The sequence below is a fragment of the Rutidosis leptorrhynchoides genome, chromosome 8, assembly GCF_046630445.1.
Source record: "Rutidosis leptorrhynchoides isolate AG116_Rl617_1_P2 chromosome 8, CSIRO_AGI_Rlap_v1, whole genome shotgun sequence".
NCBI lineage: Eukaryota > Viridiplantae > Streptophyta > Magnoliopsida > Asterales > Asteraceae > Rutidosis > Rutidosis leptorrhynchoides.
The window spans coordinates 10,177,156-10,190,572 of record NC_092340.1 but is presented as its reverse complement, the minus strand read 5'-3'; the positions used below and the strand labels follow the sequence as shown (position 1 = coordinate 10,190,572).

General features: G+C 35.4%; 1 protein-coding gene across 1 annotated transcript; it reads left to right on the top strand.

The window, feature by feature from the left end:
• The first annotated feature begins 336 nt into the window (after positions 1-336).
• LOC139861921 (ATP-dependent Clp protease ATP-binding subunit CLPT1, chloroplastic-like) lies at positions 337-3,273 on the top strand. The gene is made up of 6 exons (XM_071850443.1): positions 337-629; positions 727-762; positions 869-978; positions 2,165-2,344; positions 2,512-2,639; positions 2,917-3,273. Exons 1-6 carry the CDS (start codon positions 427-429, stop codon positions 2,956-2,958), a joined length of 699 nt encoding a protein of 232 aa, XP_071706544.1. The 5' UTR covers positions 337-426; the 3' UTR covers positions 2,959-3,273.
• Positions 3,274-13,417: the final 10,144 nt, after the last annotated feature.

Here is a 13,417-nt window from a genome sequence, read left to right as displayed (position 1 = left end):
GTTCCAAGGATGAATATGAAACCAAATCAAAACTTTAGAGCATGAAAACAAAATTAATATCCCCATCACATGACCTGTTAGTATTAAGGATTTGCATGAATAAAAAAATAACTTTAGAGCTTAGAGTGAAATTGATAGTAAACTTTAAGAATTATTTAAGTCGGAAAAAAAAAAGTAAATGAGAAAAGTACTCCAGTGATCTTCTTTGTATAATACTCCGTATAATACAATTTGTTTTCGATAGTGTGCAGTGCACGTGCTTCTCCGAGATCAACCAAAAAACTTTCTTTTGTGCCCCGATAATACAAATCAAGTTCTAAAATCTCACGCCATTATCTTTTATTTTATTTTCTGTTAAAAGGACAAAAAGAAAACAGGTGACGTTAATTCACAAACAACGTCTGTTAGGGTTTTACTCGTTCAAAAATGGTTGCCCAATCACTTTCACTACTACCAATCTCACCTTCATTTTCCGGTTGTCGTTGCCGGAGTCCTGTCAATTCGTCAATCTTCACGCCCAATTTCATCAATTCCAGCTCCGTCGTCAACCAGCCGTCGAATTACCAGCGTCTAACTTCCGGTCGTTACTCATCAATCGTTGCAACTGTAGCTTCTAGTCCTTCAACACCGTAAGTCTATGAATTATGATTCATTGTTTGTCTTTTGATATTACGTTGACCATTAAAGTCAAAGTACGGCCTATAATTGTAAATTGGGATTGTGTAGGACACCAGAGAAGACAACTCCTGATAAATCAGCAAAGTAATGAATTTAATTTTTACTGCTTTTCGTTTGTGAATATAGTATTTAACTATTTATTTCATAATCTGACATGAATGATGAATGTTGATATTGTGAGTGTGTGAAGATGGTCATTTAGATTCATAAAGTCGTTTGCCATGGGTGAATTGGAAGCTAGGAAGTTGAAGTTTAATAACACCGGAACCGAGTCACTGTTGATGGGGATATTGGTTGAGGGTTAGTCAATATGATTCTCTTATATCCAAACTTTCGTACATGCGTTCTAATTTGTTATAATTGCATATGTGAAAGGGCTAATTGATTGAAAATGCATCGAACTTTCACCCTATTGTATGCATCTAACTTTAAAATTTACTATTGTACGCAATCAACTATTTAATTCGTACTATTGTATGCATTCAATAGGGTATAGCCGTATAACAGGTAATCCATTTAGGTGTATCCGATCACCCCATCGAAAATGCATTGAACTTTCACTCATTTCCTATTGTATGCCTTCCACTTTCAAAATTTCTATTGTATGCATCCTGTTAAGTATTGAATCTGCCTGATCAGAGTAATCACAAGCACACAACACAATAGTAGCTGAGTATGAACACAGAAAAGATAAATAAAGACGACACAAGAATTATAGTGGTTCAGTTTCGATGTGAAACCTACATCCACTTTGGAACTAGAGAGTATTATTATTAATTTGGAGGTGATACATTACAAGTACATATGAGAGTATTTATAGAAAAGGGTTAAGCAAAACCCTAATCTAAGTAACCCTAAACTGGCCCAAACCAAATTAGGGTTGGCCATTCCCTAACTTGGTCAACAAGTAATCTGCTGGCCGATTAAAGAAGCCTACATACATTAACACATCCGTCTTCATTTAAACTCATCCGTCTTATTTCTAGTCCTCTACAAAATCCCTAAAACTATGTTAGATAGCATTTCTAGTCTTAATTCTATTGTATGCCTAAAACTATGTTAGATAGCCATATGTGAAATCAAATTATAGTTGGTGCTGGCAGACTGATTATCACCTTATGTATATATCTTTTGAAGCATACTAAGCGAATTGCCACATGCCCACAAACAATAACATTAGCAGAGTATTTTAGTATAACAAAGTTCAAGATAGGTAGCTAGATTCAAATAGTTTTTAGCTTTTAAGTGAAGTATTTTGAACATTTCTTGATTCCGATGCAAAAACTCTTATGGTTTCCTTTTCTTAGACTCTCATGATTGCAATGGTTGATATATTGTTCCATAGATGTTCCAACTTTGAGTTTTTTATAAATTGTGGCAAAACATGAACCATTTCCAAGTTGCAGAAAGTGTTGATTTCACGAAACATATGATGATTCAACAGTATCACTTTATCCATCTGTTGATTTATGCTTATTTTTTCTAGGAACTAGTTTGGCTGCAAAGTTATTAAGAGAAAGTGGTGTAACACTTTTCAAAGTCCGAGAAGAAACTGTAAAATTACTTGGAAAATCAGACATGTATATTTTCAGCCCTGAGCATCCACCACTAACTGAACCCGCCCAAAAAGCCATCGATTGGGCAATTAATGAGAAACTCAAGTCAGGTAATACTTCCACATCTCCAATTTTGATCAATAAAATGTCCTGTTTATTGCTAGTTATCCCTAACTCCCTATCATTCGTATTTCTTTTAGCAATTTGTTTTTAGAATCATAGTAATATTATTCATCTTTCTTTATATAAAATTTTTTGATCTTTGAAACATCTACAGGGGAAACTGGAGAAGTTACAACCTCCCATTTGCTTTTGGGAATCTGGGCACAAAAAGAATCTGCTGCTCATAAGATAATGGCCACACTTGGATTTGATGATGATAAAGCTAAAGAGCTTGCCAAATCTGTAAGTTCAAATCTGTAATTTTTATGCAAAATGGATCTTTTTTTACTGTTAACTGGGACTACAAGTTTAAGGTATGTTAAACAAAATATAATTTTACCAAAACCAACGGTTTATGTACCTTGGTAGATTTTTGACTGGTCATCTTTTTAGCTATTGTTTTTCTTTGGATCCAAGCCATTAAAATCTATACATACCCGAGTTGACCAGTTATGCATAGATTGGTCAATAGATTAGTTGAGCACTTTGGGCTGTTGTTTCATGTTAATGTTATATTCAGATGGACACCGAAATTATTTTGAGCTACAAGAGGGGACTTTAAAGAACCATATACATTTGTTGGAAGCTTGATGATTGACTCGTTGAGAGACTACACTGTTGTTCAAAGTGGAATAAAAGTCTGCAAACGCTTATACAAGAAGCTGTGTATGCTCTTTAACATGACAGTCATGTAGCAATGAAACAAATATTAATAGGCCGTTCTATTTGATTGGTTAGAACAAAAGCTTTCTTTTTATATATCTGTCTGTTGTTTGTAAAACCGTCCCAAGATACGTCTTCCGTTTGAAGTGTTATTTAACATTCAAACACATCTTATTTTCTTTCTATGCAGAAAACCTGTTTCATTTTTTGTGTTTCCAATGGAATTTTCGATCCCAACAACAACAACAAAACCTAATACCACCTGAGTGGTGTATGAGGGAGGTGAGATGTAGACAATCCTTCCCCTACCCGAGAATAAAAACAAGTCATTTCTCCACCTAGAAAAGTAGAGAAAGTCATCCCTCTCTTTATTTGACGGATAAAGAGATTGCTTCCGAGTGGACCTCCGGCCAAAAAGTAGGATTTTTTTTTTTCCGATCCCGTGTAACCAAAAAATGTTTATTGTTTACTCTGATCTGATTACATGTCAGTTTGATCGAGATAACTACTGGACTCTAATGCTCTACTGTCGGTATGTATGAACACTATCGTTTAATTTTTTAATCAATTGATGATGATGATGATTATGCTAACTAAAGCTTTATAGTGTAGTGTTTTGCATTATAGCTCTCCTTCGTATTTGGATCTGGTAAATCATCATTAATCAAAGAGCGTCTTCTGGTTAAGCCGTTCACCATTAACGTGATCTAGACCTGGACTTGTATCTTATCCGCTATGTAAAATTTGTACAATGATTTGGCGTCATCCAATCATTACCTAGTTTTCGAGCTTTCCATAACAGGCAATGGAGAACAACCACCACCAGTTGATCAAGGCAAAATAGTGAATCAAGAGTCCTCGTTCGTAGAGGATGCAAATAGAATTAGAATATAATAATGTAGAGATAATCAATAGACTTAGCAAAGGTATTCAACAAATAAAATTTTCCCCAGTACAACCCAAACAATTATGTTTTTAGACTTCACAAAAAGAACGTCAAAGTACACTATGTGATGAATCAGTCAATGAAAATGAGCAAAAGAAGGAAATCACGAGATCAAGCACTGAGCTAGTGAGCTTATTGGAACAACTACATAAATTAATTACACTACATAAATTTTATCAAGTTCTTCGTTTGTTTGTTATACATAATACATGTAATCGATATAAATATATCTGGATCGACATAATAAACAAATCATATATGTGTCGACTAACATATATTAACACCTATTCTTAAAACACTTTAACAAATAATCTAATGTACTGGAAGGTGCAAATGGATGGATAAAATTGGAGATGTATTATCTCAATTGGGCTTCAATAAATTTGAGTCAGGGAATTATATGTTATGTTGTGGGCCATTTGGAATTGAACTTCAATTGGGCCACATGGGTTCTTAAGTCAAAATTTAGAAGTCGAAAGATGGGTGGGCTAGTAGAATAGAATAGAATAAAATAAAGGGATTATCACCAAAATGCCCTTTTTTGAAGCATTTGACTGACAGCCCTTAAAAAAAAAAAGTTGACAATTTGCCCTCGCAAGGCGCAAGACTCCTTGCGTCCTTGCGACCTTGCGTCTTTGCGACCTTGCGACATTGCGACCTTGCGTGTTTCCTTAAAAGAACTAGTTAAATGAAACTTTTGCGTTCACTGTTCCCTTACAACCACAATCATACGCAAACTGCTCTCTGGTGCCCTTTCGCTCGTCACTCGCAAGATCGTCATCAAGCTTGCTTACGTTCTCCCAAACACTCGCAAATCACTCGCAAAATCATCATCATCATCCTCACGTCATCCTCCTCACATCTTCATCCTTACTAGGTCATCTTCATCCTTCCATCTTCGATCTTCCCGAGTACAAGCGAGCTTCTACGCCACCAACATCATCGAATCACCATCATCGCTCACTATGTCTCAAGAACAGGTTAGATTTCTTAGATCTATGTTATATTATTCATCGATCTACTTTCGAGTTCTTATATTTATGTGCTAAAACAAAGTTTTAGTACGCCAACTGTTCGATAAAATGTGTCAACGAAATGTGTTTGTATTTTGTGTTTTTGTTTGTATATTATTGATATTGCTTACGATACCCAGGTATTTTTGCTAGATTTAAGTTGTGTAACTCTGTTGATATATAGACGCAAGACAATCCTTGCGTCTTTGCGTATGCCTCACATTGTACGCAAGGTGATATTTGCGTCTTTGCGTATGGTATAAGTTTAACTTTGCATATGCACGCAAGGTAGACCTTGCGTCCTTGCGGCTCGTGTATAGGTTACGCAAGGTACACCTTGCGTCCTTGCGTCTCAAAAACCCATACGCAAGTTATTTCTTGCGTCCTTGCGCCTGTATGATTTTCTTCTGATGTTCTTCTGACTTTTATAGGGCTATGTGGAAGGTAAATTGACCATGAAGAATATGTTGACCGTGATTCCTCAGGTCAATAAAATGTTGACTGTACAATAAGAAAAACTATTTAGAAGTACATGCTTTGGTCCCTGGTTAGATCTTTCATACACGGGTAATGATCCTGGACTAGTACATGCCATGCTCCAACGGAAATGTGAGCGTTCATCAAAATTGGATGCTAGTAAGTACCCGGAAGAGCAACAAGATATATGGTTTCATTTTTCTCCTAATTTTATGATTAGATTTGGTCGGCGTGAATTTTGTTTAGTCACCGGATTTTTGTTTGGTAGCCGGACGGACATGGCACATTACATCCCTCGAAATTATGAATCTAAGACCGCATCCATTAGACGGCGTTGTTTTCCAGAGCGTGCCGATGCCAGCAACATTTTGGTTAGTGATATACAAAACATCCTTATCAAAAAACAAGGTGATGTAAAGGTTCCCAAGGTTAGTGACGATGATATCGTTCGACTAGCTATAATTTTGATCGTAGAGAGAGCGTTTATGGGGAAGCAGGGGCAACATGTTGTTAGTAAACAGTTTCTATGGTTGGTTAAAGATTTCAATAAGGTGAACGTGTACCCATGGGGGTCTCGTATTTGGGATGCTACTTACTCAGCGGTTAGCGAAGGTTTTGAGGTTCGAGAAAGCCAATTAGAGAGTGGGGTTGGAAAGGCGTACACTTTGGCCGGTTTTATGTGGGCATTTAAGATTTGGATCCTCGAGGCATACCGTCGTACCATTAAGAGTTTTGCAACCAAAACTGACAAGGATGGAGTACCAAGAGCTTTATTTTGGAAGCGTTCATCTGCTGAAACCTTTACAGTGTCTGACTACCTAAAGCTTTTACATATAATGGTTAGTTAATGAATGCAATTGCTTTTTATATAGTGTATATACAGCAATTTATGTTTGATCTGATCAGTTTTGTGTATCGCAAGAGGACGCAAGATACACCTTGCGTCCTTGCGTGTGGTCCATAGGTTTAACTTGTTTCAGGCGCAAGAATCATTCTTGCGTCCTTGCGTGTGTCGCAAGTTTACACTTGCGTTCTTGCGTCCGGACGCAAAATAAACTTTGCGTGCTTGCGTGTAGACGCAAAATTAATTTTGCGTGCTTGCGTCCTTTTATATTTACTAATATAAGTTCATTTCAGGATGATTGCCCGAAGAAAAAAAGACCTTTTCATTCTCTGCAGCCATCTGAGATAGAGAGAGCTTGTCAATGGTGGATCCAGAGTTCCTCTTACTTTCAAGGAGAGGTTGTTGAAGACGAGGAAAATACGCAAGATGATAATCTAGTTGATGAGGAGTTGGGTGGAAGTTTGAAGGAATTATTGCAGGAGGAGTCAGAGCAGACCTCGACCCCTCATCCAACACAAAAAGCCAACAATTTGCAGGAATTATTGCGTATAGTTAATGTGTTGACTAAGCGGGTGGATGATCAAGAAAAGGAGTTGAATGATTGTAAAAAGAAGCTTGATGATCATGAAAAACGTTTAATGGAACAGGAACACCAGGAACACCACGCAAGGTTGTTTGCGTCCTTGCGTCTTACTTGTAATATAGGCGCAAGGTTTTCCTTGCGTCCTTGCGCCTAACGCTATCGCAGACGCAAGGATCTGTTTGCGACCTTGCGTCTTGCGTTTTGTTAATTATCTCTACTTATTTTTTGCGTTTTGTTAATTATAGTATGTTGATAACGAGGATGCATGTGTGGATCCTCGATCTTTCTCTGACAATGATACATCTCCGAGGGTTGTTAGACATGGGAAAAGTGAAAGAAGACCCACTCGTGTTTTAAACTCCCCTTTCACAACACCGGGCTACAGAAAACCATTTGAGAAGGTATGTCTTTAACATTCACCAGGCGCAAGGTTTTATTTGCGTCCTTGCGTATCATGTTTAAATGACCTTGCGTTTTGCGTTTTGTGTTACGCAAGATATATCTTGCGTGTTTGCGTCTGCATTACACAGACGCAATACTATCCTTGCGTCCTTACGTATGTTTGCTGACTTATAGATATTATACAGTTGTCTGACGAAGTAGCATCGAGAGTAAAAAGGCTGAAAGTTTCTCATCAAGTGACTAAAGAAGCTGAGAATGCGTTGCCAATGGATACTGAAAAGCCTACAGAAAAAGCTGTTGATAAACAAGATGAGAATGTGGCTCTGGTGTCACAAGATGGTGATTTGTCACTTGATAAACAAGCTGTTGATACTGAAAAGCCTACAGAAGAGCCTAAAGAAACTGGTGATTTGCCATTGGTTAGTGAAGCAGAAAAACAACCAGACCAGATTGAGGTGAGGGTATGACGCAAGGATCTCCTTGCGTCTTTGCGTATACTTCAATGTTAGACGCAAGACCTACCTTGCGTATTTGCGTCTGCATTACACAGTTTCCTTGCGTGGTTGCGTATACTTCACTGATGGACGCAAGACCTACCTTGCGTATTTGCGTCTGCATTACACAGTTTCCTTGCGTGGTTGCGTATACTTCACTGATGGACGCAAGACCTACCTTGCGTATTTGCGTCTGCATTACACGGACGCAAGACAATTCTTGCGTCTTTGCGTCTTTATTACTAATATTTTTTACTTTACACAGAAAAAGGAAAGGAAGAAAAAAAGGAAGGAAAAGGATTGGGTTGGTGAGGAGGAGGAAATTTGGTCCATGGTTGATAAATTTATAAACGATCAAGGAACTTTGCAACCACCACCACCAAATGCATGGAGAGATCAAAGGAAGCATGTGGGGCCAGCAAAAGATTTGAAATCACTGATCCTCAATAAGCAAGATACGCATTGCATGTTCATTTTCCAAAATGAAACTTTCCTCTTCCTTGATGCTGAGTTTTGGAAACGTTTACTGGGAATTGCATTTTCTGGTTATTTGGAAAACATAGTAAGTTTGTTAATAATTATAAACTTATGGCATATTTTGTTTTTGCTTTATAACATTCATAATCAAATTGATCTGATTATAGCATATTGATGGATGGGCTACCTTCCTGTTGAGATTTCGGCAGAGGTTTTTGCCCCGAGCTAGCCAGATGTCCTCGAGTCCTCAGTTTCCGATTGCAGATTATACATGTAGTTCTCGATGGACGATTATGCCATTGGGTTTCCTCAATCAACTAGAGAAATTCAAGTCCTTTTATGATGATGACACTCAGGAGTAGGAGAAGGGGGATACATCTAATCCTGAAGCAGAGGGGATCATTGTAGTGACCCGAACTTTTCCATGTTTATATATATTAATTGAGATTGATATTTATATGACTAAATGTTTCCAACGTGTTAAGCAATCAAACTTGTTAAGACTTTATTAAATGAAATAAGTTTCATATAGACAATTGATCACCCAAGTTGACCGGCGATTCACGAACGTTACAAATTTGTAAAAACTACATGTTGTGGCATATATAGACATATATATATGATTGACATGAGATTATGATGAGTATCTCACTAAGTATATTAGCAATGTGTGATATACATAAGAAATGAGATTACTAAGTTAAGAAGCTCGAAATGATATATATAACGATTATCGTTATGATAACGTCTACTAAATACATATGTATCATATTAAGATATTGATACACTATATTTAACATGATAAAATGATATTTAAATATATCATTAAGTGTGTTAACAATGAACTACATATGTAAAAACAAGACTACTAACTCAAGAATTACGAAACGAGACTTATATGTAACGATTATCGTTGTAACGATATTTTAATGTATATATCATATTAAGAGATATTCATACATCATAATATCATGATAATATAATAATTTAACATCTCATTTGACATAATAAACATTGGGTTAACAACATTAATTGAGATCATTAACTTAAAGGTTTCAAAACAACACTTACATGTAACGACTAACGAAGACTTAACGACTCCATTAGAATGTATATACATGTTGTGTTTTGATATGTATTCTTACACTTTTGAAAGAATTCAAGACACATATCAAAGTACTTCTACTTAACAAAAATGCTTACAATTACATCCTTGTTCAGTTTCATCAACAATTCTACTCGTATGCACCCGTATTCGTACTCATATAATACACAACTTTTAGATGTATGTACTATTGGTATATACACTCCAATTATCAGCTCTTAGCAGCCCATGTGAGTCACCTAACACATGTGGGAACCATCATTTGGCAACTAGCATGAAATATCTCATAAAATTACAAAAATATGAGTAATCATTCATGGCTTATTTACATGAAAACAAAATTACATATCCTTTATATCTAATCCATATACCAACGAACAAAAACACCTACAAACACTTTCATTCTTCAATTTTCTTCATCTAATTGATCTCTCTCAAGTTCCATCTTCAAGTTCTAAGTGTTCTTCATAAATTCCATAAGTATAGTTTCATAAAAATCAAGAATACTTCCAAGTTTGCAAGTCTACTTCCAAGCTTTCTAATCCATTCCAAGTAATCATCTAAGATCAAGGAACCTTTGTTATTTACAGTAGGTTATCTTTCTAAATCAAGGTAATATTCATATTCAAACTTTGATTTAATTTCTACAACTATAACAATCTTATTTCGAGTGAAAATCTTACTTGAACTGTTTTCGTGTCATGATTCTGTTTCAAGATCTTTCAAGCCATCCAAGGATTCTTTGAAGCTAGATCCATGTTTCTCATTTCCAGTAGTTTTATCCAGAAAACTTGAGGTAGTAATGATGTTCATAACATCATTCGATTCATACATATAAAGCTATCTTATTCGAAGTTTTAAACTTGTAATCACTAGAACATAGTTTAGTTAATTCTAAACTTGTTCGCAAACAAAAGTTAATCCTTCTAACTTGACTTTTAAAATCAACTAAACACATGTTCTATATCTATATGATATGCAAACTTAATGATTTAAAACCTGGAAACACGATGAACACCATAAAATCGGATATACGCCGTCATAGTGAAACCGGGGGCTGTTTTGGTTTGGATAATTAAAATCTATGATAAACTTTGATTTAAAAGTTGTTCTTCTGGGAAAATGATTTTTCATATGAACATGAAACTATATCCAAAAATCAAGGTTAAACTCAAAGTGAAAGTATGTTTTCTAAAATGGTCATCTAGACGTCGTTCTTTCGACTGAAATGACTACCTTTACAAAAACGACTTGTAACTTATATTTCCGACTATAAACCTATACTTTTTCTGTTTAGATTCATAAAATAGAGTTCAATATGAAACCATAGAAATTTGATTCACTCAAAACGGATTTAAAATGAAGAAGTTATGGGTAAAACAAGATTGGATATTTTTGATATTTTTAGCTACGGGAAATGTTTAACAAATCTATGCAAATCATATCCTAGCTAACTTATATTGTATTATACATGTATTCTAATATATTATGTAATCTTGGGATACCATAGACACGTATGCAAATGTTTTGACATATCATATCCGAAGGGTGTCCCGGAATGATGGGGATATTCTTATATATGCATCTTGTTAATGTCTGTTACCAGGTGTTCACCATATGAATGATTTTTATCTCTATGTATGAGATGTGTATTGAAATATGAAATCTTGTGGTCTATTGTTACGATTTGATATATATAGGTTAAACATATAACTCACCAACATTTTTGTTGACGTTTAAAGCATGTTTATTCTCAGGTGAATAATAAGAGCTTCCGCTGTTACATACTAAACTAAGGACAAGATTTGGAGTCCATGTTTGTATGATATTGTGTAAAAACTGCATTCAAGAAACATATGTCGATGTAATATATTTCTATTGTAAACCATTATGTAATGATCGTGTGTAAACAGTATATTTTAGATTATCATTATTTGATAATCTACGTAATGCTTTTGAAACCTTTATTGATAAAATAACGGTTATGGTTGTTTTAAAAATGAATGCAGTCTTTGAAAAACGTCTCATATAGAGGTCAAAACCTCGCAACGAAATCAATTAATATAGAACGTTTATAATCAATATGAACGGGACATTTCAGTTGGTATCCGAGCGTTGGTCTTAGAGAACAAGAAAATTTGCATTAGTGTGTCTTATCGAGTTTGTTAGGATGCATTAGTGAGTCTGGACTTCGACCGTGTTTTCTTTAAAAATGATTGCTTAACATTTTTGTTGGAAACTATATATTATTAACATGTAAATATTATGTGATATATTAATCTCTTAACATGTTTGATATTATGTGATAGATGTCTACCTCTAGCACAAATCCCATTGACTCACCTAATAATAACGAAGAGTCGAATATATATTGGCAAGATTCACAAGTTCCTGAAGAACCGGAAGAAGAGGAACCAGAAGAAGAGGAACCGGAAGAAGAAGAGGTTCCGGAGGGGGGAATAGTAGGAACCACAGAAAACCGGTCAAATAAAAGAAAATCCTCAACCAATGGACCAAAGTTAATAATGGTCAATGGTGTTTCCGCTAAGGAAGCAAAATATTGAGAAAATTACCAATTTTCCGATGAATCGGATCCTGATGAGGATTCCGATGATGTTATAGAAATTACCCCGACCCAATTTAATGAGGCAAAAGAAAATAATAAGGTAAAAGACATCAAAATAGAGAAATCTGATTCCGACCCCGATGAACTTTATATGTACCGTCAACACCCATATTTTCAATATCGTGACAATAACCCGGGAACCTCTAAACCACCAGGTTTTTCTAAACCAATGTGGAAAACGACGACTCGTATTAGAGGAACATCATATATCCCTAGAAGATCAGGAAAAAGAACCAAGTCCGAAGAAGAAGAAACCAGTGATTCAGATTAGAGGGGTGTGAGCATGTTGTGTAATAAATGTATTATAGTGTGCTTGTACTTTTATGTTCTATATAAAAAATTGCTTGTATTGTTTGTTTTTACGAATCTAATCCTTGTCTATTTTACAGTATAAAAACAAAATGGACGTTAAGGGTAGACATCCGAATATTTTAGAAGACCTACCAGAGGATATGATTGAGGAAATCTTGTCTAGAGTCGGTCGCACATTTAGTTATGGCGAAATTAACTTGTCAAACATTTGAAAGACTTTCCAGAAATGCCTTAGTTTATAAAAGGCTTTCCTTTGATAGGTGGGGTATATCACATTGGGGAGACTTTAAGTTACGCCGTGTTTTCTTTAAAGCGTTAAATACGGGGAACCCAAATGCAATTTTACGCTACGGGTTAAGAACCTATTTTGACTCAACATATCCCAACATAAGATTTCGTGAATTAGAAAGAGCTTCTAACATGCAACATAAAGAAGCATGTTATGCTTACGGGTTAGTGATGTTCGCTTCTTACCTAAGTGAGAAAAAGAACATCGGATTGCAGCTTTTAAATAAAACTTTCCCACAAGTGACGGATTCAGTAGTTGGGGTGATAAACAAGGTTTTTAGATTATTACGGGGCTGTTGGACATTACGAAACCCTCGTCCTTTTGACGACATTACAACATGTTGTCTAGCTAATGGTCATAACGGTTATTTTCCACAAGACCAAGGATGGGAAGTCGTCTTAGTAAAACCAGAATGCATGACTGTTTATGGACTTATGAATTTCGTGTCTTTATTTCCTTTGCTGAACAACTTGCGTATTAACTAGATTTATCTTCAAAACTGTCATGTATCATAGTGTACTATATTTCATGTTATATGTAATATAGCGAAGTTGTAAGTTTGAAGAATATTTGTATGTGATATATTATTATAATCAGTTTTTCATATGGAATTATAGTAGTTGAATTGTATATTAGCTACTAAGTATGAACTTAACGGGTAGGTAGTACCCGAATTTAAACTTATAAAACGCTAATATGAAGAAAAAGCTTTTATAAATGAGTTCATATTATGCTACGAGATACTATTGACTACTCTTAATATTCTGTATGATTAAATTGTTTCATTTGA

What these genes read in the sequence shown, in the direction of transcription:
- LOC139861921 (XM_071850443.1), top strand. Translation starts at nt 427, where the DNA reads ATGGTTGCCCAATCACTTTCACTACTACCAATCTCACCTTCATTTTCC. An exon ending in GCTTCTAGTCCTTCAACACC is followed by an intron (nt 630 to 726) that starts GTAAGTCTATGA and finishes GGGATTGTGTAG; the next exon opens with GACACCAGAGAAGACAACTC. An exon ending in GATGGGGATATTGGTTGAGG is followed by an intron (nt 979 to 2,164) that starts GTTAGTCAATAT and finishes TATTTTTTCTAG; the next exon opens with GAACTAGTTTGGCTGCAAAG.